Below are 27,460 nucleotides of genomic sequence, written 5' to 3'. Positions count from 1 at the left end.
AAAAATATAGCTCAGTGTTACATATCGATATGCGAGTGCAGTTTGTTGGTGGACATAAATTATTCCAATCAAACAAACTAAGCCGACTAACGACATTATACGTAGGGTATTCATTTGGAAGTAAATATGCAGGGAGACAGTGTTAAATATAGACATTCTTAGAACTTCTAGAAGAACGTTTGAAAATCGAAGACGTGGTAACGGCAATGCTATAGTACTTGCAGAATGTTGTGGAAAACTATAAATTGTCATTCTCTCATTGGTGTGGAATCGGAGTTATTTTTTAGGGAAAAGCAAGGTAATTTCTTCCATTCTAGACTTCTCCTTCACTTGCCTCTGCGTTTAATTCTCTTTTCTCAGTATGCAAAATTTTCCCTTTTCCTCCTTTATTAATTCTTTTGACTTTCACATAATATTAATTTTCGTTAAATACTATTAGGTTGTTTTTATTAAATCTATTGTTAGTTTTGTTTGTCCTTCATTTCTGCATATCACAAGATACAGGAAGAAATCTCGTGTATGCAGAATAATCTTCACAACGAAAATTATAGTTGGTATTCTGCCACCAACATTGAGACAGGACTTGTTAAATATGAGGTGTGGACACAAATGAAATATACCAAATAAGAATATAACCCTTTTCTATTATAAACAGCAGAAGAAATTGGGAGGTGGTACATACTGATCGATACTGGAAAGGAAAGAAACAAAAATCAATTTTTAATCAAGAACGAAAATTTTAAATGAAAATAAGATCTTGTCATATCAAATGTATTGAAATTTTACAAAAAAAAAAAAAAAAAAAAAACTTTTGCTGACATCTATTTGGCAAAAATTGCTTTAAAAATATAACATATGACATTTGTGAGCAAACCAGTTCAAGTAAAAACAAATACAATTCATGCTCTGATTTTAGAGGGAAAAAATAAACCTAATAAGTATATATTGGCTTGAATAGATTGATGACGCTAATAATGGAAGTATGAATATAATCATAACCATAAAGAAAGTGATAATCTTCAATCAACGCTGAAAATAATCCGCCTCTTAAGAATCACTACGGATGCGCTCGAAACAAGATTTGTGGCTGTCTCGTCTCGAAAATGTGCTGTAAAATGTTGTCTCGACTCGAAAAATGTATATTTCTCTATTGGAAGAGTCGTGTCTCGACTCGAATTTTGTCAGGAAAATCCTGTCTCGACTCGTCTCGTGCGCATCCCTAAGAATCACCCATAGCAGTGGTGCTAGTTGTGAAAGATATCTTAGGTGGAAGCACTTGAAAGACACTGTAGTTGTGAACATCAGGAACTCCTTTAGTTACATGATATGCCGCGGTATCCTTTCGCCAAATTAGAACTTCCGACAGAAGAATCACTGGACTGTTGACACAGACGTAGTTTATATGTCCATATGTTTGTCGATCACACTGGAATACCAAATGTGTTTCACTATTTCATTCCACATACATTTTTGGTCTGCGTTTGATACGTCAATCTATAGCGAAAAGAGGAGTGGTAAACCCGGGTTCGATTCCCGGCGGGAGCTAATGTGGTTCGGACTCCACCTTAAACTGTAGGTCCACGTCTTTATGAGGAGAGGCAAAATTTGGGCATGAGGAGAGTGCCCGCGAAATTTGATTCAGGTTTTCATCGCCAAACACAACATTCTTGAGTGTCTTCAGGCTCTCTACTCACCCGACATGATTTCGTGTAACGTTTGTTATTTCCTAAGCTGAATATGTCACTAAAAAAGACCCGATTTGAGTCAAGAGAAGACTTCATGTGTAATACGAAGGCACGATTGCTCACCATTCCAAAACCTGCGTTCCAGAAGTGTTTCCAAAAATGGAGAGAACATTGGGAAAAGTGTGTGCATTACCAACAAGAATGCTTTGAAGAGGATTAGTGTTTCGGATGTCCAAATCAATAAATGTATTTTTGCTAACCAAAGGCTCGATATTTGTTGAACACACCTCGTATATTCCACATGATTTTGTTTTGTTTCTCTTAACCACCTCCACTTTTGCTAGTACGTTTGCCATTCTTCCAAGTTGTGAATGATGTCACAATGAATAGTAATTAATACAGAATTCAATAAACTTTGAGGACAATGAAAATGATTACACGAAACGGATATTTATTAACAAATGGCATAAAGACAGTCAGCATTAAAGTCACTGCTATTCGTGAAGATGTTAACGGCTTGACTCCATTAACAAAGTCAGTCGAGATAATCGCCCTTGCTATTAATTGCAAAAAAAAAAAATCTCATTCCAGAATAACCGTGCGGACTAACGGACAAACAGACAGATATGCTAACATTGGAATTTTATAAGTTCCATATGCGTGATCTTAACAAGAAAATATGAAAGTATAATCCACTCTAGAGATGTTTAGTTACTTTTTGTTGTGATAATTTATCATTACATAATTGAAATTCTATTAGATATAAGTTTACGTTTCTTCTCAGCACATCGAAGCTATATAACCAAGATCTACACAAACTACTATTTGGAATCACTAGTATCTCTGCCAGAAGTATGCGCACAAGAAAGATGTGCTTTTGCCACTTGACCAAGAATCAGCATAATGAAAATTTGTTAAAAGTTCCATAGAACATGTAATCAATTAATACTGTGCAGGGTGGCCCAAAAGTAGGTATACACCCGTAACTAAACTAACTAACTCTATGGCTTATGGAACCCGCAGGTTCAGTGCCGCGTTCACAAAAGCTCTCCACTGACTTCTATCCTTAGCTAATTGCATCCAGTTTCTACTTTGTATGCCTATCTCTGCGAGATCCATCTTAATATTATCCTCCCATCTGCGCCTAGGTCTTCCTAATGGTCGTTTTCCTATGGGTCTTCCAGTCAAGACTTTGAAAGCATTTCTACTTTCTTCCATTCTAGCTACATGACCTGCCCACCTAAGCCTCCTAGACTTGACGACCCTAACAATGTTGGGTAAACCGTATGAACTATGTAGTTCCTCGTTATGAAGTTTCCGTCATTCCCCATTCCGGGTATACACCCCTGCATTGATCAACCATAACATTCTAGTTTATATATTTATTTACTTTGGCTCTTCCGAGCTTAAGATATAAGTAAAAATATATTAAGACAAATAATAAAGAAACTAAGTCTACCTGATGGATAACAATAAGAAATTATATTAAATGCAATGAGCTGATCAGTACTGTACTGTATACCTACTTTTGGGCCACCCTGTATTTTGATCCGAGTTTGCTCAAAGAACAATATTTTCATGAAATTATTCTCAATGTTAGAGGGAGCTTCTTCTTTGTTATATGGTTAGCGTACATGTCTTCAGCACGGGAAACATGGGTTCGGTTTCCGACGGGAGCTCATGTATTTCGGGCCTCAGCTTAAGTTGTAAATCCACATCTCTATTGGCTCGCTGCTGAAAGGGACTATGGGCATCCACAGGTGTTTTCGTAGGAGGGGAAAAATGTGTAGTCCTTTGTTTATTATTATTATTATTATTATTATTATTATTATTATTATTATTATTATTATTATTATTATTTAGGGCCTTTTAGTACATAAGGCTCAATTCACGATAGTAGAAGGGAAAGACGTGCAAAGAACGCTAATTTGTGTGGTACATTCCGGTATGCACGGCATACTTTGCAGCAATAATAATATAAGAAGAATAAATCTGTATTTGCTTTTTTATTTGTATCACATAATAGATATTACAACAGAAGTTGGAAACGTAAAGAAGTTAAAAACACACACACGGAGAGAGAATTAAATTTAGAAGGTATTGCTCATGGCCCGAAATTTAAGTCAAATTATTGATTCACTTGAATTATAAGGAGGATCTAAGTCCTTGCTCCGCCCTTCCGGACATCCATGCTCGGTACAATAGGTTTGTGTCGTATATAGTATTTTCATATACATTCTTTAAAAGCAAAATATAAAATAAATTATTTTCGCGACCAAATGTAGGCCTATCATAGAAACAAGCTAGCAAATGCATAAAGATTCTCCAAATATCCGTGTGTAGATTAGATTTGACGCAAAATGCGGATGAAAGGAAATCAATAGATCTTAATCAAGAAGAGAATAATAGTTCTTCCGTTAACTTAATTATTCATAATTTGATACAGAACATGAATATAGATGAAAATGTCAAGCGCTTTTAATTTCCTTCTCTTCTTTGTTCTTGTCATTAACCATTACCAGACATGTCGATGTGAGATGCTCGGAAATCCGTCGGTTGGATTAGTAGACGTTGCAGGGATTTTCTTATCAGTCGCGAGACCCACAGTGTGTAGATGTAACACAGCGCTATTTCCTCCAGATTCTGCTGCAGAAACACTACTGATTCGTAATTTCGTTCACAGATTATCAAAACAAGCGACAGCTGATTTATTAGCACAGTCTTTAGTTGATTAATTAAATCTATTTTCAAATATTAGAAGTTCGAGTGAAAAATTTTAGACAAGCAATGAAATTATTTTCACTTAGTTGTTTATCGTTTTGGTTGTGTTTAAACAGTGTCATAACTGGTACGAATGAGGATGATTTAAGTGTTAATACTTCTTGTGGAAAGGTAAGTTTGTGTCTGTAATATTTTCTTTATATTTTACTTGTTGAATATTACTTAGGTTATCAAGAAGAAATGTCTATGCCCTTATAAACATGAACATACCCATCCAATTTATTTATTTATTTATTTATTTATTTTAAATGATACGCGTTCAATTTTATATTCATAGATCGACTGGTTTTTCAAGTCCATTTTTAGCACCAAGATAATATATCTGCGTGATGTATTATGTGATTGGATCAACTATTTAGAGTGAAATCCAAATCAGTACTCGGGTTTCTATCGGAGGCAAGTACATACCTTCCCTGAGACGAACTCGGGACTACTCTTACAAAGAGAATGCGTGTTAGCCAGCTGACCAAAAATCCACTTCAGTCGTTCAACTTTATGCTGTACAACCAACTCTCCATGCCAAATAACTTAACTCAAAGTGAAGTTCTGATCATTTTAGTGTCCTTATTTTTTGTACGAACTCTCAAATCTTCAGGTCACTTCCTTAGCTATTATTTTTATGTAATATTTCATTATTTTGAATTATAGCTTTAACTGGAATAATATCCCATCAGGTTGCAAGTATTGCCCTCAGGATGCGTAACGATCAGAGTCTCTTACTTACCAGGATATTAAAGGGCGGAAAGAAGTTTGCATAAAGCTTTCTCATCAACCAATACATCAATAGAACTACAATCTGCAAACTGTATTTATTCCAGGCATATCTCTTGAGAGCTTTGCCTCTTTTTCCTCTCCCCCCTTCCAGAGCTAAAATAATTAAAAATGCAATTACAAGTCACTCGTGTGCAAAACAAATATTGTCCGAGGCAGGCCCCTCATATTTCGATTTTGCCCCCCAGGCAAAATTTACTGGGGAAAACCTATCCAAAAACGACTGCCTGTGATAAGTCAGACGAATTTAGATGATAATGTATCATCTACACGTCGCCAACCGTCACTCCTCTTTGTGACTTCCTGTACGCAATCCGTTAGCCGGACAACGATATAAGGATTCCATATGTTTACTACGGAAATCTGTACGGATCATATGTTATCCATATGCTACATACGTAATGCCTTTTCGTGCTTAGATGTTACATCATGTCTCCACGATGTCTGACATCTAACAGTCTTCCGTATATTGCATACGTCAGCTATATGTTATACACGTCCATCCGTATGTGAAGTCTTGACCGCCTATATACGGCAGCTCGTTCTTTCTTTCATGCGGAAAGTACGTATAGATGGAACACTTATACGGAAAATATTATAAAATAAGCCTTTTCAGTTACATGTTTGCCGCAGGATGTTACATATAGTCGTACGTTAACTCCAAAAATACAGGATTTACGCATGTAACACGTTTTTACTTATGCCACATACGTTTTATTTATGTGTGAGAATTCACCATTTTTAATTCAGCTAATTATCCAATTACTTCGTACTAGTGGGTCAATAACATCATATCCTACATTAGGGCTCGAACCCTGAACTACTTTCAGTGAAATATAGGAGTGTGCACAATTCGGCTACACAAGTGAAAATAAAGAGTTGAGTTGAGTTGATTTTGAGTTTTACGTTCCGTTCAGCAGCGAGGCTATACGAGACGTAGACCTACTGATTAACGTGGAATCCGAACCACATGAAAGTTGAAATAAAAGCATGTGACCCTCTCATCACACGCATACAGATGGATGAAAAGATTGAGAGAATCGTTCAGAAGTACTATGTTATTGGTGATTTCTAAAAGTGCCTGAGAGCTTTGCCACATATTCCAAAGTTTGATTAATGCAGAATCTTCACTAAAACTGACAGCGCATATGATAGTAATATATCCTAATAGTTCATATGTGTTATATAATAAAATAAAGAGGAACAAGTGTTTAAACAAATACCGGGAAGTAAAAATTAACACTGATTTTAAACACAGCAAAATACTTGCGCATCAGATTCGGGGATACTGATTATTTTTCCAGGTTTAACCCTAAGAAAACCGTGAGAAGACATATCAATATTTTACCATTAATGTTGCTATGTCTATATAGAAGTAATAATAATAATAATAATAATAATAATAATTATTATTATTATTATTATTATTATTATTGTTATTATTATTATTATTATTATTATTACTATTATTATTATTATTATTATTATTATTATTATTATTATTATTATTATTATTATTATTATTATTATTCAGACATACGTACTGACCACTTCGCATACAGCTGAAGATGTACAGTTGATTTATGAGAAAATAGAAGAAATTATAGACCGAGAGAAGAGAGGTGCATACGTAATTATAATTTGAAATTTCAATGCAGTTGTGGGAGAAAAACAGGAAGATAAAAAATTAAATTAAATCTTTAAGTTTTACGTCCCACGGTTATGCCGGTTAGGCTAAAGGAGACGGTGATTATAAGAAATGAATGAAATGGTGGAATGAAGAAACTGGGAGGAAACGGAAGTACCCCGAGGAAACCCACGAGCACGGTGTTTGTCCACCACAAAGTTCACACGGCGCGAGCTGGGATCGAACCAGAGACCCCAAGCACCGGAGGTGAACGCTCTACCATTTTTTTATTATTATTATTATTATTATTATTATTTATTTATTTAACTAACACAAATATAGTATACAGGTAACAGGAAATTACACATTTCAAAAGAGGCCTCATAGAATAAGAAAAAAAAAACTATGGACCAGTACATCATGGTGTTAATTGTTCATTTAAAACAACAAGAAAATTGCCAAAGTTCTTTTGCCGTACACTGGGAGAAAATTTCCATTTTTCTTTGAAAACATGATATTTGTAACTGTCCACTGTATATTCCTGATTTGTCAAAAGATATTGTATCGTAATTCCACAAAGCCAAATCACTGCATTGTGTTTTTGTGATGGAAAGTATTTAAAATCTGGAAATAACATAAAGTCTGGCGAAAACGTATCAATACTGCAACGACATATAATTCGTAAAATAGTTCCGAGAAGGAGCCAGATGGGACTAATTAGACTGCAAGTTCTTAGTCTATGTTGAAGGTTATCAAGTTGAGAGCAAGACACACAATTTGGGGATTGAGTGAGATTAATCTTGTGTAGTCTGCTTTTTGTTGGTACCAAATCATGCACTACTTTATACCAAAGAGATCGTTGTTTGGCGTTAAGAATTGTATTATTTATATTTTCCCAAATCTGATTCCAATTGTGATGTGGATGAAACTTGAGACTTCTGTATATCACTGTCTGTGTGAGTTGTAAGGATTGATACATATTTTTGACACTAAATCTTACTGGTACACTTGGATCGAGAACATTATAACCACTTTCAAAAATATTGTCCTGATGTATCTGACACAGGAGGGAATCACCGTGAGGTTAAGAGGTGCTACAGTCCCTGTTTTCTCGATCCAGTATAAACTCCATACTTTCACAAATAACGTTTTGTCTGAATGAAGAATGTAGAACCATTTAAGGAAATACAAAACTTTACACTTAATGTGAACATCAACTAAATTCAATCCTCCATTAGATTTGGATTGTGTTACTACATACATAGGAGTTTTAAAGATGGACCCTTTCCACACAAACCAATAAAGTGCAGTCTGAATTTGCCTACTACAACGTAATGGCAAGGGCAAAAGTTGGCCAACGAACCAAATTTTCGCAGCTATATATGTATTAGAAATCCAAACTCTTTCCTCTAAACAGAAATTACGATCTTTCCAGTTGTGGCACGTAACTTTGATGTTTTGAATAATCACATTCCAGTTGTAAGTAATCATTTCATGTACAGACCTACAAACCCAGATTCCTAAGATCTTGAGATTGTCAACTTGGGAGATCGATATATTATGTTCATTATTCCAGTTTCCAAATTTAAGTAATTTTGTTTTCTCCATATTAAGTTGTGCACCACTATATTTTGCAAAGGCATGAATAGTAGCAATGACACTATCCAACTCAATTGTATCTTTAACAAGGACAGTTAAATCGTCTGCATAGGAAAAAAGTTTAAATTGTAAATCAGCGAATTGTATACCAGATATGTTTACTTCAAGTGTATAAAGCAAAGGCATCATATATATATTAAAAAGGATCATGGATAATGGACATCCTTGTCTCACTGATCGTTTAACAGCAAAGGATGGAGTAAAATATCCATTAACCTGCACTTTGGATCTCGCCATAGTATATAATGCTTTGACTTGTTGTATGACTTCAATTCGAAACCCAATATTACTCATCACGTGATATAAATAGTCACGATTTACTAAATCAAAAGCACCTTGAAAATCTACTGATAATATTCCATGTGGTTTTCTGCTGTAATCCAAATATGACACTGTGTCTCTTAAATCCATCAGCAAATCAATCATGTTCCGATCATTAAATCCAGCTTGCATTGGATGTAATATAGAGGGTATAACCTTCATTAGCCTATTGGCTAAGCATTTAGCAATGATTTTGTAATCCACACAAAGCATAGATAATGGACGATAATCTTTAATTTTACGTGAATATCTAGTTTTTGGAATTAGAATAATGACACCTTGGGAGAAATTCGGATGACTAACGTTACCGAAAAGAATTTCATTCACCATATGAGTGAATTCTGCTCCAATGGTGCCAAAAAATTTCTGGTAAAATTCTGCTGTTAAACCATCTAACCCTGGCGTCTTGTTTCTTTTAAGATTTTTAATAACTTCCCATATTTCTTTCTCTGTATACAATTCCATTAACATATCATTAGCTGCAGGTGTAACTTGAGTCGCGTCAGAAATGTCTACAAGATGAGTTAGATCTGTTGTAAATTCTTTGTCAAATAAATTTTTGAAATGTTCATATATGCATAAGGAAATTGCAGACTGTGATGATAGTACATTGCCGGAATCAGTTTCCAGTTTTGTAATCAATTGTTTCTGTCTTCTTGCACGGTGTTTAATCAACTGGTATAATGTTAACTTTTCGTCAGGTAAAATATCAGTATTTCGACATGAAGTTCGAAGTTTTTCAATTTTCTTACATTGTAGCTGTAATATTTTACGTTTGAAATATTTCCCATCCCTGTAGGAAATCTCAGTATTACCGTGAGAAAGTTTGGTTGCTTCAGCTAAACATTTCATATAATAATCCATAGTATATTTATCTGTATTTTGTATTTCCCGAGCATATTGTATACAAAACCATTTTATATTTTTCTTAACATACGTTTGCCACCACTGGGTTGTTGTGGAATATCGCTGCTTGTATTGAACCCATAATTTCCATTCTTCAGAAAACAACTCATTGAATTCTTGGCGTTGTAAGAGCTGGGCATTCATTTTCCAATAACATTTCCCATAAGAGACAAAAGGCTTTCCAATGGCAAGCTCTAGTTTAATTGCAGAATGATCTGTGAAGGGCACAGCGTAGACATTATAATCAACTAATTGTGAAATGATAGTACGATTAACATAGCACCTATCTATTCTAGAACCAGCATTATTTCTGAGATATGTAAATAGCTGATCTCGTTTACACTGAATAGCACAATCAACTAAATGGAATTGATCGACGAGGAGTTGTAATGCTGCACTATACGAAGGCACACCCTGACAGTCTTGTGGTCGAAGGTGACAATTAGTATCACCTATTAAAATCATGTTATTGAAAGTGCCTGTAAAGAGATATAAAATGTCGGCAATATAAAACATTTCTCGAGCTTCCCTGTTTTGATGCCCACTCGGAGCATATATATTTACAATAACAGTTTGATCCCAATATAAAGCAATACCACGACCATCAACTAACATTTTAATATCGGAAATATGAATGCCATCTTTAACTAAGATCGCAGTACCAAAGTTCTTCTCCCCAAGATTTACATAACTAGTATAGCCAAAAATATATGAAAAATCATCAGTCGTAACCTCCTGAAGACACAGGAAGTCGACATCATGTTCATACACAAACTGTTTGAATAGGGACTGTTTTACTTCAGATTGTAGTTTGTTAATATTTAGTGAAATGCACCTAGTAACATATGGCATTCAAGTGAACATAAATAACTATTAAACTGCACAAATTGCTTAAAATGTATGTTATGACGTCAAAAACTATGTCTGTACACTTTGCTTGTCTGTTCTTTCAATTTGACTAATTTTTCGTCTTTTCTTCTTGTTTCTACTCTCATTCAAAATCTCAGGTGATGTGCTCTCCGTGTTTAAGTCATCGTTTATTCCTTCTGTCTCTGGTAAGCTCATTCCTTCGTCTGGGTCCGCAATATCATGGTTCTTGTCAGCTAAAACAGTACCATCTTCGTCTGCTGTCACAACAGAAGGTATAGTATCGTCTGATGGTTTGTCAACAGATACAGTCATACATACTTGCATTTGATTGTCATTTGTAAAAACTGGGCCAAGACTAACGTCATCAGGCTGTAAAGCACCTATGGGTTCCGCAATTTGAAGGGTAGCAGCACTCTTTTTAGTCACAGCTGGAACTAATGGAGGGAAACTGTGCTCGGAGAGAGTGAAGTCATCATTCTTGTTAATATGGGGATCGAGAGTCTTGTACCGCGCTGCTGATCTGGCAGTTGAAATATGTTCTCTTTCCTCTATTCGTTCAGCTATCTTTTGTTCTGTAGTTGGTGATTGAGTTTGTCCATCATCCTGTAATAATTCTGTTGGAAGGAAGTTTACTACCTGCCGTTGCAAAACACCTGAAGATGTGGATGGCAAATTTTGTTGCTGTGTCACTGTAGTTCTTCTTCTGTTTAAAGAACACCTATTAGCTACGTGTTCAACGGATCCACAAATAAAACACGTGGGGGGTTGTCCATAATAGATAATCGAGGCACGATAGCCACTTATGACAAGACGAGATGGGATATGTTGTTTTATTTCCATTTGTACTATACGATTGCCATTATTAACTTTATATTCAAATTTGTCTGACCACTGTTCATTTGATACTGTTTTGATTACACCATACTTGCCTAAGATCGCGACAATTTTTTGATTTTCCATCTCCAATGGAAGATTGACTACCTTCACTTTCGTTATTTGTTCAGTAGCATTTGACACTAGAACTTCACTGATCAGACCATCTTCATGTTGAAAATTGACAGACTGAGGCAGTGAGGACATAATCTGTTCAAAAGAACACTTAGAAATTAACTTTAAATATACACAATATTCTTCGCTATTTAATTGTATACCTTGCACCTGATCAGCATTGAGTTTGATCGTATCAGACAGCCATTTATGTATTGCATAAGGGCTAGGCCTATTTCGACTCGTCGACTTATCAAATGCAAATTTGATTGTATTTTCTCTTAAATTCTTTTCCATTTTCACAAAAACTCAGAAGAAAAAAAAAGTTCGTCAAGTATCGTATATAATATATCTATATAAATGTGTAGCAGTCTCAGGAAGAACATGCAAAATAACAGGCCACACTTTACCTACCACTCCGCAGTTCCATTTGATAGGCACTACACAAGTAAACACGTTAACTTCGCAGAGCACGCAGACACGTCCACACACTTCCACGGTCAACGAGAAAATCCTACCATTGAGCCACCTCGTTGGCTCCACAAAATATTAAGTAGAGGCCAACTGTTTGCTCTGTTTACTTATCTCAGACTCCGGTTTCACTGATCAAGGATATATGAAACAAGAACCTAGAGTTTAAAATGAGATGCGGGTATGTACGTTCAGCGGGAGTACTTGCTTTCCATTCAGGAGGTCTTAAATTTGTTTTATTAAATGTATGATAGGTCAAAAGCATAGCACTAACATTTGGCATTTCTTCGGAGATGATTAATTGCTTTTCATTGAAATGATTTTTTTCACTTTAACGTCCCACGATTATGTCCTTTAGGCTAAGGAAGACGATGATTGAAGCAAGTAAATTGTGATGGAAGAATTGTTGAAATGAGAAAGTGGAAAGAAACGGGAGTAACCCCAAGAAATTCATGGACACTATGTTGTCCACCACAAACTTAATTAGCCTGGGATCGAACCAGGGATCCCGTGCACCAGAGGTAAGTGCTCTCCCATTGAACCACCATGCACTTTAATTGCTTTTCATCTCGCACGCGTAAGATACTTGAGTAAAATACCGTGTATGGGCCATTGATTTTGCAAAATTTGAGAGAAGCTATTAGTGCATAGAATGTAGAATTGTCTTTAGAAATAATTAAATATGTTATACCAATCCATATTTGAACATTAATGAGGATCTATCAAGTAGCGTAGGCTTGCATGCTGTGTCGGTAGGGATTGTCTCCTTTAAGGATATTTTAGGACGTAAATCTAGGATGAAGTGGATTGGTGCTTTGTCTGCACAGGATGATTTTATAAATTTATAGAAGCTTATTGCAGAGTACTGGGACGACGGTTTGTCTACAAGACGAAACAGAATTTTAATGGCAATATACGAGACGAGACAGAGCTCTTCTAATACAAACATGTACACTTTTCGAGACAAGACAATATTTTTATGATATCTTTTGAAGACGAGATAGTCTCAATTTTTGCCTCATGCACAAACCTATGGGAGACAGTTATAAAAAGGACAAATTATGTGATTAATATATAGTATCTTAAGGTCGAGCTTTGCTGGGTAAAAGTAAGCTGTGTTCATTCCGAAAGGCGACTGTAAATTAATTTTCCTACAGTTGACACATAGCTAAACCACTTCCTCGCATACAAAAATGAGTAAATTCACCCCACTCATTAAAATCCACTAAGCTTATTACAACCAAACATTCAGTAGAAACTAGTGTTGTCCATGAGACGAGACAGAATCGTGTCATTTCTACTTTTGGAAAGTTCTTCTCGTTTCGTTTCGAAATTTTTATCGTCTCATTTCGTAAATTTCTCCTGATTTTCTTTATAATTTTATCTAGAAGCTATCAGAATTCATCCCGTCACGAGAGGTCCACAAAGTATGTGATATAACAACATTTAAATCATATTTATTGTTGAATTATATTGTGTAATGACTTGCGTATCTTGGTAACGTTGGTGAATGTTCTTCATTGTTCGTAAAATCACGTAATCAATTATTAGATTTTACCATGAATCACTTACCTACTAGAACAGTGCTTAAGATCTAATCTTGGGTGAATTAGTGTTCTCCACGAGACTCGAGAAATTTCTCATCTCATTTGGAAAACGAAACAAGAATTCTCATATTTCTGGTCTTATCTCGGATTTGAAAATACACTTTGTGCCTCGACTCCCGTCTTGTTTTCAACAGGAGAAGCAAGAGACTACGCGAAACACTACGAACAGGTCAGTTTTGAGTTCATTTTACTTTATTTTATTTTACCATTGTTTATCTTGAGTTATAGAGTAAAAGCCAAAGTAGAGTTAGATTTTTGTTATAAATCATTATGGGAAAATATTGGTTCAGAGCTAATGGCCCAGAACGAAATACCCCGAAAAGCTCATGAAAGATATTCACCATAAATTCACGTAGCCTGAGGAGCGAGTAGGGAATCTACCATTGGGTTACTCTGCTCACAGAGACGATCTGTATAGAGTGATTCCATTTCAAATCGTCCAGGGTGGTCCACACGACTGTCTCAGATTTAGCTTATATTTTAAAATAAGAAACTACGTACAAAATTATTAGACCCATATTTTTTCTTTTTGCTGAAAAAAAAATTTTTCTTCGATATACAGCCTTCCAAAATGGCCGCCCACCTCTCGGATTGCCCGAAAAACTGAAAAACATGTCAAATTAAAAGTTTTGTTGTAGAGAAACGAGTGTACTTAGTAACATAATCGCAATACCAGGAAGAGTATAAAGTTGTATGTTTCGTTGGAGGGCCAAAATTCGTCTATTGGTCCAATAGGAATCGCGCAATTCACTCGCAATGTTGCCAACTTTGATGAAATTTTTGCTAACTTCAAACATTTTTTTTTCTGTCCTCACGAGTAATATCAATATCAACCATCTGCTTCTACCATCGAAATCTACTCCATAAGGTCTCTTGAAAATGTAAAGGACTTACGTTTCTGATTATTACATCCCACGTTATAGCATGATGAAAAGCTAAAAATTTCATTAAGACGCTATGTTTGGACGCCATTTTCTCAAAAACCCCACCTTTTAAAAATCTGATTTTTTTATATGTATTGGAGAAGTACCTAAGTATTTAATATCCGTTAACCGTTCATGCGGCTGCAGCCCCTAACATTCGCAATTAATTATTGAAATTTCAATTTTTGTACTTGCAATGTAAATATTTCCTATGGGCACTTAGGTCCTATACACAAGGCGATTTGAAGGGGAGTATGAAAATTTTGAGAGATGAATCCTGACATCAAATCCAGTAGAAAAGTTCCTATAAAGATGAGTCGAATTCCGCTTCGTTTTCGAGTTACAGGGTTTCCAACTTGGGAACAAAATCGGCTCGCGACAATTGAAAATAAAATATAAATTTCGCGTTAAATCAGAAACTATGTGCTAAAGTTATTATGAAGTTCAGAAAGTTGATTTGTATGAATATGATAATTTTTACGTCCGTTGCAATTCGGTTGTCAGTGTTGCCAACTTGCTAGAACTTTTATTTGTTTCCAAATGACACTACGTGGTTTTTATTTGATATTTGGTATTTATTAATGATTGTAAACATCACATGAAGCACAATTTTCCCTCACATCATCACAGTTTTCGAAAACTTGTATGTATTTCATTAAAAGGTTTTATCTCGTGCGTTATTGATAATTTGTGTGATTCGGTGTCGTGAACATGGTCCTAGTGTTCTCTGGAAGCATGAAAATTGTTTACACTGGTAGCATGACATTGTAGTGCACTAGTTAAGCGTTTGTGTGAATAAGAATGAGAAGTCCTATTACAGTAAGGACCGTATTAAATGTGTTGATTATGCTAAAAGCCGTAAGATGATTGTGCACAGAAAGAATTCTAGACAAAACAAAAAAAAAATCTTGCTGTAAAATATATGGATTGCGTACAGCGTGTCTGCCCAAACGTACTATTGGGGGAGGATGATTATTTGTGCCCCGTACACAAGGCGATTTGAAAGGCAGTATGAAAAATTTTGAGATGTGAATCCTTCACCGTAGTCTAGGTTTCACCGATAACGGCCGTTTTAATGGGAGCACATTCATGTTTAGCATGTTGAATGTCTGGTTGATTGTTTCCAAATCTACATTCAGAGGAACAAATTCTTTATCTTGCTGGTGCATAATTTCATATTTACATCTTCTTTCGTGATCACCAATATCACACACATTCACATTATTCACAGTAAATATTCAAAGCACCCTTTACACGAATAATCATCCTCTCCTAATACTATGTTTTGGCAGACGCGCTGTACGCAATGCATATATTTTACCGCAAGATAAAATGTTTGTCAAGAATTCTTTCTGTACACAATTATCTTATGCCTTTTAGAGTCATCAACACATTTAATACGGTCCTTACTGTAATACACTGAGAAAAAAAATTGTAGGTGGCGCACTTAAAAAAATAGGTTATATGCGTAATTCCTGTAATTTTTGGACAACGTACAGCAGACGTATAACTGAAAATGCATGTTTTATAATACTTTCTGTATAAGTGTTCCATCTATACGTACTTTCTGTATGAAACAATGTAGGCGGTCAGGATCTCACATACAAATGGACGTATATAACATATAGCTGACGAAGGTAACATAAGTATATGCATGTGATATACGGAAAACTGTTAGATGTCAGACATCCTGCAACGGCATGATGTAACAACTAAGGGCAGTGCCTATGTAACATCCGGATAACGTATGTTCCGTACTGATTTCTATAGTAACCAAGAGGATACCGTATATTTGTACAATATACCGCTGTACGGAGAACGGGGTTTTCTCTGTGTAGGACTTCCCCATTGTTATTCACACAAACACTGTAACTAGTGCACTACAATGTCATGTTATCAGTGAAAACAATTTCCATGGTTCCAGAGAACACTAGGACCATGTTCACTACACCGAATCTCGTAATAAACTGCTTCGTGGTTGCAGCAGAACTTCTTGATTAAGTTCGAACTTGATGCGTGGAGTTACAAGAGGTTTTGCAATAATAGAAAAATATTTCTTCTTCTTCTTCTTTTTCTTCTTCTTCTTCTTCTTATTATTATTATTATAACTTACACAGACGTAGTTTTTATTCGACATTTTGGTTTTACTAATGATGGCAAACATCAAGTGAAATTCACTCGTAATGTTGCAAACTATCAATAACGCACGACATAAACCTTATAATGAAATACATGTAAGTTTTCAAAAATTGAGGTGATGTGGGGAAAATTGTGCTTCATATGATGTCTACAATCATTAATAAATACCAAATATCAAATAAAATCCACGTAGTGTCATTTGGAAACAAATAAAAGTTCTAGCAAGTTGGCAACACTGACAACCGAATTGCAACGGACGTAAAAATTATCATATTCATACAAATCAACTTTCTGAACTTCATAATAACTTTAGCACATAGTTTCTGATTTAACACGAAATTTATATTTTATTTTCCATTGTCGCGAGCCGATTTTGTTCCCGAGTTGGAAACCCTGTAACTCGAAAACGAAGCGGAATTCGACTCATCTTTATAGGAACTTTTCTACTGGATTTGATGTCAGGATTCATCTCTCAAAATTTTCATACTCCCCTTCAAATCGCCTTGTGTATAGGACCTAAGTGCCCATAGGAAATATTTACATTGCAAGTACAAAAATTGAAATTTCAATAATTAATTGCGAATGTTAGGGGCTGCAGCCGCATGAACGGTTAACGGATATTAAATACTTAGGTACTTCTCCAATACATATAAAAAAATCAGATTTTTAAAAGGTGGGGTTTTTGAGAAAATGGCGTCCAAACATAGCGTCTTAATGAAATTTTTAGCTTTTCATCATGCTATAACGTGGGATGTAATAATCAGAAACGTAAGTCCTTTACATTTTCAAGAGACCTTATGGAGTAAATTTCGATGGTAGAAGCAGATGGTTGATATTGATATTACTCGTGAGGACAGAAAAAAAAAATGTTTGAAGTTAGCAAAAATTTCATCAAAGTTGGCAATATTGCGAGTGAATTGCGCGATTCCTATTGGACCAATAGACGAATTTTGGCCCTCCAACGAAACATACAACTTTATGCTCTTCCTGGTATTGCGATTACGTTACTAAGTACACTCGTTTCTCTACAACAAATCTTTTAATTTGACATGTTTGTCAGTTTTTCGAGCAATCCGAGAGGAGGGCAGCCATTTTGGAAGGCTGTATATCGAAGGAATTTTTTTTTCAGCAAAAAGAAAAAATTTTGGTCTAATAATATTGCATGTAGATCCCATATAAAAAAAAATAAATGAAATCTGAGACTATGATGGGGACCAATTGTGGTTTGCCTGGACGATTTGAAATGGAATTGGTCTATAATTAAATTATAGTAGTGTGCATAGCATAATAATAGGACGTCAAAATACATTCCTTTCCAGCTGCCGAATGCTTTGCACTGTATCTGCCACACAGGAATTATCATTTCAGCTTATCAAGGTTTTGTTCCACTAGCACCGGATGTGGTAAACTTCCTATTGTTAGAGAAATTAAGATGTCTTGTTTCATGATTAGAATTATGTAATTCAAACAAAAAATAAAGAGAAAATAAAATGAATTGCTTTCCAATTTTTGACGAATTAAATAAACATTATAAACATGACTATGGAATTATAATATTCCAACTTATAATGCGTATTGTATCATTTAATTATTAAGTCACTTGGTTCATTGAACTTTTACCAGGGATCCCCATTCCCGCCAAATTGACTTTGTGGTGGACAAACGTGTGTATAGATTTTCTGTGGTTTCGTCTGTTTTCTCCCATTACTATCATCCCATCATTATCGTCCATCTCATCATCTTCGTCTCCCTTAGCTTCGGTGCATAATTGTGGGACATTCAACTTTATATAGGGTAAGGCGTTGTAACTGTGAACACTTTTAGTCTTCGAAATTTTGGTGCTAATATTCAGCACTTTTTCCCCAATTTTTGTCGTATATTTGAAGTGCCATCTCTTTGCTATCAGATAGGATGATTTTTAAACATGTTACATAATTACATTAGCTTTTATAGAATATAACAAGAGCATATCCGTTTTGTTCACAGGTACATTGTGGTCGTGTACCATTGAACAGACCCTCTTGTACCTTTGGACAAAATGATAATTATAACGTTTCTCAGACAATCATATAAAAAGAAGCCGTAAATGTTAACAGTTATAAATTGCAATAAACGGTTTAGCTATAAAAAGCTCCCCAGAATTAAAATTTTATCAATTAAATTAAAAATTGAAGAGAAGTTCTAACAAAAACTAGTGAACAATAAAGTTGAGTATATACAACTCTTAACATTATGTTATATAATAAGCGAATATATAGAAACTACTTAAAATTATAATTAATAACTTTATATCCTCACCTAACCTATATAAAATATATCAATTGTTTTAACTACTTACATTGTGTAGCTTTAAACAGTATTATTTATCGTTCAAAGGTACACGATGCATTAATGTTCATAGCAGTGGCGGCGATAAGGGCCCCGCAGACCCCGCGGTGCGGGAGGGGCTACAAAGTACGCTCAGAAAGACTCATTTTACATGTCATTTATAATTTTAGTGCAATTTGAAAGCGTTTCAACACAGCCTATAACTAATTCTAACAGTTTCATTGCCATTTTGAGCATCGAACATGAAAAAAAAAAAAAAAAAAATGGATAAAATTATGGACAAATTCTTGCTCCTGAAGAACTGAAGGTTAGGTAAACAGTTCTTACAAATTTTGTGTTCCATTCCATTTCAAGTGAAATATAGTGATAGTGACGCTTACAATATCTCTCCTTAGTTTTATCATGTGGGTTTGTGTGTTACGTGTTCCGGTGTGACGATACAAGAAGAGTTTCCATTCCGTTTTATTTTAGGCAATGAGAACACTGTATTTTACGCGAGTACACAAAAAATATTCTACGTTAATTTTCCTCTGTGTGGAATGTAGTTACAGTATAATCCCGGATAACCGAAGCCCGAATTATCCGAAATCGCAAATCCAATAAACATGTGCTGTACTGTACTGTACGGGAATAATCTAGAAGACGGGGACGCGCTAGGCTGTACCTAATCCATATGCTATAAATGTAAACTATTACAGTACTAACTACATATAAATGTACTGTAGTCCTAAAAATGTTCATTTAACTTACAAAAACTAAAAACTGAAACCACTGGCGTAACAGACCTTAAGTCCTGAGCCGGCCTCAATGCCATATGTTAACGACTGATGGACCTACAACCAGGTTGGAAAAAAATCAATATTTTTTTTAAAAATCATTTTTGTTGATTTTTTATTTAAATTGATTTTTTAAAATTTAAATCAAATCTTTTTCCTCGTATAATACAAGTCACAAACTGAAGAAAAACATTAGGAATTAGTATTAAATGTTAGTTATGCCATTTAAATGAAAGTATGGGGGTTGAATTTTCAATTAATCTCCAGTCGTTAACCTATTTCAATCCCAAACAATATTTCTTCAGCATTAAGGAAAAAGTACAGCAACATTTATCAGCATGACACTTTTCTTTTCACGAAAGTTACTCATATTTCGCAAGGGCACATTTAAAGAAATCGGAACTAGCTAGCTGCACGAAATGCATATAAAGTATATATATATCATCTAAAATTAAGTAACCAACTCTATGGTCTATGGAACCCGGAGCTTCAATGCCACGTTTACAAAAGCTCTCCATTCATTTCTATCCTTAGCCAATTGGGTCCAGTTTCTACTTTGTACTTTTATTTCTGCGAGATGCATCTTAATATTGTCCTTCCGTCTGCGCCTAGGTCTTCCTAATGGTCGTTTTCCTATCGGTCTTCCAGTCAAAACTTTCAAAGCATTTCTACTTTCTTCCATTCTAGCTACATGACCCGCCCACCTAAGCCTCCTAGACTTGACGACCCTAACAATGTTGGGTAAACCATATAAATTATGTAGTTCCTCGTTATGAAGTTTCCGCCATTCCCCATTCCCGTTCCCCTTGAGTCCGAATATTCGTCTCAGGATCTTGCTCTCAAATACTTCCAATCTATGTTCTTCCCTCAGAGTTAGCGACCGTGTTTTGCAGCTATACAGAACAACAGGCATGATTATCGTTTTGTATATTTTAAGCTTCAAATTCCTCGACAGAATTCGCGACGATAAGAGATTTTGAAGTGAATAATAACACGAATTCCCTGCGTTTAGTCGACATTTAAGTTCTTCGTGAATATGGTTTAGGTCTGTTAATATTGATCCTAGATATTTGAAAGTAGCCGCTTTATCAAAAGTATTATTCAATATTTTAACGCGTCCAAAATTTGCCGTATTATGAACCCGAGGAACTTCTATGTATTTAGTCCATAAATTTCGCTTAGTTTTATTTATTTATTTATTTATTTTTAGGAGAGGGGATCGGACCCCTCTAAATGCGCTCCTATTATCTGGAAACAAAGAAATAGACGTTGACAGAAGAAGATTTTCGCTTTAAATGCCCATGGTGATTTTCTCGTTGGAATAGTTAACGATTTAAAAACCGTAAGTAGGATTCACCCGTTATCCGTTCAAAATGGGATTTCTCTAATCATCCTTTGCATGATACTCGTTTCCATACTGTGCTTACATACATTTGTGTCCGATTGTATTATGATTATTATCTTCCATAATCGAAATAACAGAACAGAAACGGGATTTTACTTATTTTCACTTTAAATTAATTTATTTCGGATTTTGATTTAAATCAACGATTTTTATTTTTAAAAAAATCAAATGATTTAAATCTTGATTAAAATCGTGATTTAAATCTTGATTAAAATCCTGATTTAAATCAGACTGATTTAAATCAATCCACCCTGCCTACAACTACTTGGATGACGAACAGGTGGTCAGCCCATTGCGTCACCCTCCACCAAGAGGCGTATCATTCCTCAGTTTTCCTCATGACGCTGGGCAGACGTCAAAAATTTGGAGTATTCCAGTAGATGATTGAACCCAGGATCACGTGGATATGAATCCAACGCTGTAACCACTAAATTATGGAACTCCTTAACTTTAATGAAGAACATAAGTAGAGGAAAGGGGGGCAAGAGTACGCAAATTTGAATTAAACTTATATATTTTGGTAAAAAATAGTTACAACGGAAAACTTTTACATGGAACACAAAACTTGAACTCTCCTTTACAAAATGTGAACTCAACTTTTATATACCTCTGTCCTTGGAGAAACTATAATGCATAAAATGAAAACATTCAAATTCGTACTCTTGCCCCTATATGTGGGGCAAGAGTACGAAATCAAAGAGGCAAGAGTACGCACCCAAAAAGTATCAATAATTATCACAGATGAAGGTGCTACTCCTTCATATGATGTGCATTGTTCATGCCACCATTCATGGCATCTTGGGCACTTGATCCAGTCTTCTATCGGTGGATCACTGTAGATGATATTGCATAATGAACACTCGTACACTACTTCCTCACTGACCTGAGGAGCTACCTTCGGTTGTAGCTTTCTTGGTGCAAGTTGATGTTTGCCTTTGCTCTTTGGAGTGCGCCGTTTCAGAAGTAGGTTCTGCTTGAAAGGAGAGGATGTCAGAATCTCTGATTGACCTCGAGAAGATCAACATTTTTGGTTGCGGGCTTGGTGGCAGTCGGAGGAGGACTGACAACCACCAAAGGAGTGCATGATGTGGACGGTCTACATGGGCCCTTGCTTACCTCCAGTGAATACCCAGTTTTACTGGTTGGAGGTTTGGTAACAGATGAACGAGCAGCCGGCAGAGGAGTGTTTGATGTGGACACTCTCTTCCTGAGCTCCTGCTTGCTTCTAGTGAGAATCCAGCGTTACTGGTTGAAGGTTTAGTAACAGATGAATGAGAACGAGCAACCGGCTGAAGAGTGTTCGAAGTGGACAGTCCGCATGAGCTCTTGCTTGTTTCTAGTGAGGATCTAGCGTTACTGGTTGAAGATTTGGTAACAGATGAATGAGAACGAGCAACCGGCAGAAAAGCGTTTGAAGTGTACAGTCCGCATGAGCTGTTGCTTGCTTCTAGTGAGGATCTAGCGTTACTGGTTGAAAATTTGGTAAGAGATGAATGAGAAAGAGCAACCGGCAGAAGAGTGTTTGAAGTGAACAGTCTGCATGAGCTCTTGCTTGCTTCTAGTGAGGATCTACGTTACTGGTTGAAGATTTGGTAACAGATGAATGAGAACGAGCAACCGGCAGAAGAGTGTTTGAAGTGAACAGTCCGCATGAGCTCTTGCTTGTTTCTAGTAAGGATTTAGCGTTACTGTTTGAAGGTTTGGTAACAGATGGAGGAGGACGAGCAACTGGCAAAAAGTTCTTGATCTGGAGGCGCCGCATTGGCCCCTTTTTACTTCCAGTGAATCATCCGATGAACGATTTTGGGTCTATTCAGGTCTGATGCTTGATTTGTTGCTTTAGGAATGCTTCCATTCTCAGAGCTGGCTTCTACATTTGTCTACCACATCCACAATAGAGGGAATAAAATCTTCTTCGGTGAATACATCTGGATTCAGTGGGACAACTCCAGATTCTTGAAGGCTGGATACCAATGGTTGCAGCTTTGTAGTAAGCCTCAGTAAACAAACTCGCAACTTGGAATTAGGCGGGATGGATGATTCCTCATCCATTTATCACACACTGTTGAATAGCAGGATTTCAGCGGGTCAAAAAAAGGAGCGATCTAATGGTTTCAAATTATGGCTGGTAGGGGATGATAAACTCATCACTATCCCATTTTGCCTGCAGAAATCAATCGTTTCGATTGAAATGTGAGAGGTCTGATTATCAACAAGTAACAATACCTTTTTCGTAACCGAATTTGATCGCACATGTTGGTGTAAATAATATAACCATTCTACGAAAAGTTGTGAGTTGATGAACCAGAATCAGAGATCATTCCCACAGAACCCAGCGGCGATCCATCAAGTAATTCTCGTTTTCTGGGAAATATATGGGAAATAAAGGACCAGATGCACTCAGCAGAAAACAGCTGTGATGTTAACTCCAAAATCACTAGATACAGTTTTATTCACAACTGATTTTTAGTCGACTTTTGGGACTTTATGAGGAACCGTATTTATGCCAGTTTCGTACATGTAGATATCCCATAGAGAAAAGCAGTTTTCTCTTACAAGATTTTTTAGACAATTAAAAAAGTGTTCAACTTGTGGCTTGCTAAAACCACGAGCTCTCCCCAGACCAGTCTTTGAAGGCAAAACAATAGTCATATGTCTGCGACGGAAAGACTCTGTCCAATCTCTTCCTGCCATTCGATTCGCATGGCTAAAGGATATGGGGCAACTAGTTACGTTCAGCAAAATTGTATATCATTCTTCTTAGATCTTTTAAAGTTAAGTCATAGAAGAATTGATCCAGTAATGTGATATATTCCACTAATTCGTTCTCCATTTCTTCGGTAAACAGGCCTACTGGCTTTATTGTGCCTAAAGACGTTACAGATTCTCATTTAAAAAAGAAAAGAAAAATCCTTAATTCTCCTTATATCAGTAATGGGAATGCATAGGATACAAAAAATCAGATATTATTTAGATCCTTTATAAATATATTTCCAAATTTGGCTTATTCCATCAGTTACAGAATGCTTCTCACCTACGAGGGTAACTTGAAAACTTCTCGACCTATCTTTGATGAAGCTACATATTGTCAAATGTTAGGTTAGGTTAGCTTCATATATCTTTATAGGATCCCATACCAATCATTGGACTGATACCGCCTTATGCAGAGTCATTTTAACGCATGATTACTAGAGGACTGACTACTACAGGAAACATATGGTAGTCGAACTTTTTAGTATGGCACTAATCACGCGTCAGAACTACTCTGCGTAAGGCCCATTGGAATTACTGAAAACTACTGACATTTAAGATAAAAGAGGACAAAGATTAGCATTTCTGAAATCTGAATAAAATAAGCAAGCGTAATGTTATTCAATAACTGCAGATTTAACTATCTTACACGTTTATCTGTTTCGAAAAGTCAAACACCACTTTAGATATTTTATGTAAGGAGTGGTACTTAGAATAACAATTTATCTCTCGTACATAAGAAAATATTAGGATTCTTCAGAATTCTTAACGTTAGAGGCTACATATGGGAACCAGTATTCATAAAGTTTACCGTCACTCTCTATTACAAAGGAATCTACATTCTTTTTTGATTGTTAGATCTAAATCAAATTCGATTCTTTTTTCATAGAACAGAAGGGGCAAGAGTACGCACGCGTACCCTTGCCCCGTAGGTATCTGCGTACCCTTGCCCCCTCACCACACAATTGACTTTCCCGTGATGTTGTGCAGCCAACTGTTGGAAGAAAGTCAATTTACTCCATCCTGTCAAACAATGGATATGTTAGAAACTAAATTTTTATAGTACTTTGAAATCGTTAAAAAATTGTGTAAGTTATTCATTAACTACTTATGTCCCAATATTATATCAAACTATTAGAAAAACATAAATAATTACCTAGATAGCTTGTAGTTTGCCGCAGCACACTCAAACTTGTTTAGGTTCTAGACGCCATTAACATCAAACTCCACGTGACGCATTATTGCCATACGCGAATATATTCACATGATTTTAGGGAATCGTATCCTTACCCCCCACGTACTCTTGCCCCCCTGTACTCTATAGTATACAAAGAGAGTTTTGAAGTTATTTGATCTTCAAAACATTTCAGATAAATAAGAAATACTGTAGTACAGGTCCGGTAACAGATGTCCATGACTTACTAGACAAACAACAAAAAAATATCCGAAATAAGACCCTACTTTAGATCGGTTAACCGTGGTCATACTGTATTATTATTATTATTATTATTATTATTATTATTATTATTATTATTATTATTATTATTATTATTATTATTATTATTCACAGTAGCTGTAATCATAGTGGTAATACTGTTAACATTGTAAAATGATACATTAGTACGCATATAGAAATTGTAAATGAAGTTCGAGTAACACATGGCCACTCGGTTCAGTTTTTTGCGGGGGGGCCCCGAAGCCGGTATCGCCGCCACTGGTTCATAGGTACAAGAGGGTCACCATTACGAAAAAAAGTTCTCCACTAGCTTAAATATTAAACAGATGTTAAAACTAAAAATATTACTGTATTCACCAATGATTCTACCCCAAGTTTGGACAAATAAATATCACAAGTTGCAAAAACCGAAGAGCACAAAACTCAAAAGGTAATTACAAAAAATCTTTGGTTTGGGGGTGAAAAAATTAAAAGGAACATTACTCGGCATAACACTCAGTAAACAACAGCCAAACGCGTTTGTAGTGCTTTTTCTTTTCATTTAATCTTTCAAACTAATTTTAATCACTGCACCTAGATAGCTCTGAATTCGAGAATAGCACAGGTGTTCAAAGGTACATTGTTTCAAAGGTACAACGCCTTCCCATATATATATATATATATATATATCAGGGGCATGCAATGATAAAAATTTCGGTAATTATACTCTTGACCGATTTAATGAGTATAGCGTATATCAGTTGAAAAGAGACTAAGCACATATTCTGCCGCCATTTCTCCCTACTGCGACCTCTATCGTCGTCATGGGTATACTATAGTATACGCGCCTTTGTCCCGGAAGAACCGGGTTTAATTTCCGGTGGGAGCTTATGTCGTTCAGATCTCAATCTAGCTGAAAGTCCTCGATTCATGTAACCTCAGTCCTAAAACGAAACATTAAACTCCAAATTCACCAACCAACTTCACTGTTCAATTATTTTCCATCCCTTGTACTTTATCAATGCTGAGAGATGCCCATTAGCGGACTTCATGGTGCACCTCGCGCCCATGACTTTTTTTTTTTTTGGAGAAAACAATGTTCCACTGAAAGTGGCACAATCAAATCGGAGAATGGTAAATTTGAGAAGATTGCTTTCAGTATCTCAAACTCTCTACTTATGAGTATGAGAAGTCTTGTAGAATGGGTATGTTCGCCTGTCTGATATCGAGCTAAAATATCCCGGTGGGGATACTCGGTTGAAAAGATGTAACGGTTTTTACAGGTCAGCCATCCTGAGTGAGATAGTTTCCTGGGTTTTCGTCATTCACACCAGGCAAATGCCTGGATGACATCTAAAATACAGATTTCAGCCGCTTCCTTCGTCCCCCTCCTCGGATAGTATGCTCGCCAAGGGACATCATCCCTGATACGTGGCGGGTTTAAGGTCGTAAATGTCGATAACGCCCAGAAGTATGAGGGAGTATGAGTAAATACATTAATAATCGAGCTAAGATATTAAGGCCCGTTACACAGTCAAGCGGAGCTCCGCGCTCCGTCTTCCGCCCTCCGCACTACGCGTGTGTGCTTACACAGTCATCCGTAGCTACGCGCTACGCGTCACGTGATTATATACATGATTCTTCTCAGTCAGTGTTGCGAGTCAACATGAAAAGTTCGAAACGACAATAGTGGCATCTTAATATTTCTGTAAGAAGAGAAAACGAAAAACGCAAAAAAAATAAATGTCTCAAGCTTCATCCCTTAGTTTCTCAAAGAAGTCTGAAGAGAGCTTTTTTGTCTGTGTACATAGATTTGCGAGAAGACGAGAAGTACTTCAATAATTTCCGTACGTCAATTCAGTCGTTCGATGACCTAATTGAAAAAATTCCATCGAAATTATAAAAATGCAGTTTAAATAGGATCCATATGTACGCTCTTAAAATACAGCACTTTTCTTTAAAGAAAAGAAACTTGTTTTTTCAAAAAAAGAAAAAAACAGTGTTAAAAAACTTAACAG

The 27,460-nt window shown here is 36.0% G+C and overlaps 1 protein-coding gene across 2 annotated transcripts in view; it reads left to right on the top strand.

Moving 5' to 3' along the window:
* The window catches only part of LOC145688518 (endosome/lysosome-associated apoptosis and autophagy regulator family member 2-like), a 120,892-nt gene that overhangs the window by 11,751 nt on the left and 81,681 nt on the right, over positions 1 to 27,460 (top strand). Inside the window, exon 1 of one of the 2 annotated variants that reach the window (XM_081762868.1) lies at positions 4,242 to 4,577. The exons of the other annotated variant lie outside the window; for it this stretch is intronic. Within the exon in view, the coding sequence (XP_081618994.1) occupies positions 4,473 to 4,577 (105 nt within the window). The 5' untranslated portion in view covers positions 4,242 to 4,472. Of the gene's footprint in view, positions 1 to 4,241; positions 4,578 to 27,460 lie in introns of those variants that run through there. 2 annotated transcript variants of the gene reach the window in all.

Source organism: Thermobia domestica, chromosome 6, assembly GCF_964235325.1.
Source record: "Thermobia domestica chromosome 6, izTheDome1.hap1.1, whole genome shotgun sequence".
Taxonomy (NCBI): domain Eukaryota; kingdom Metazoa; phylum Arthropoda; class Insecta; order Zygentoma; family Lepismatidae; genus Thermobia; species Thermobia domestica.
The sequence above is the reverse complement of the archived record's forward strand: the minus strand, read 5'-3'. Positions and strand labels throughout refer to the sequence as shown.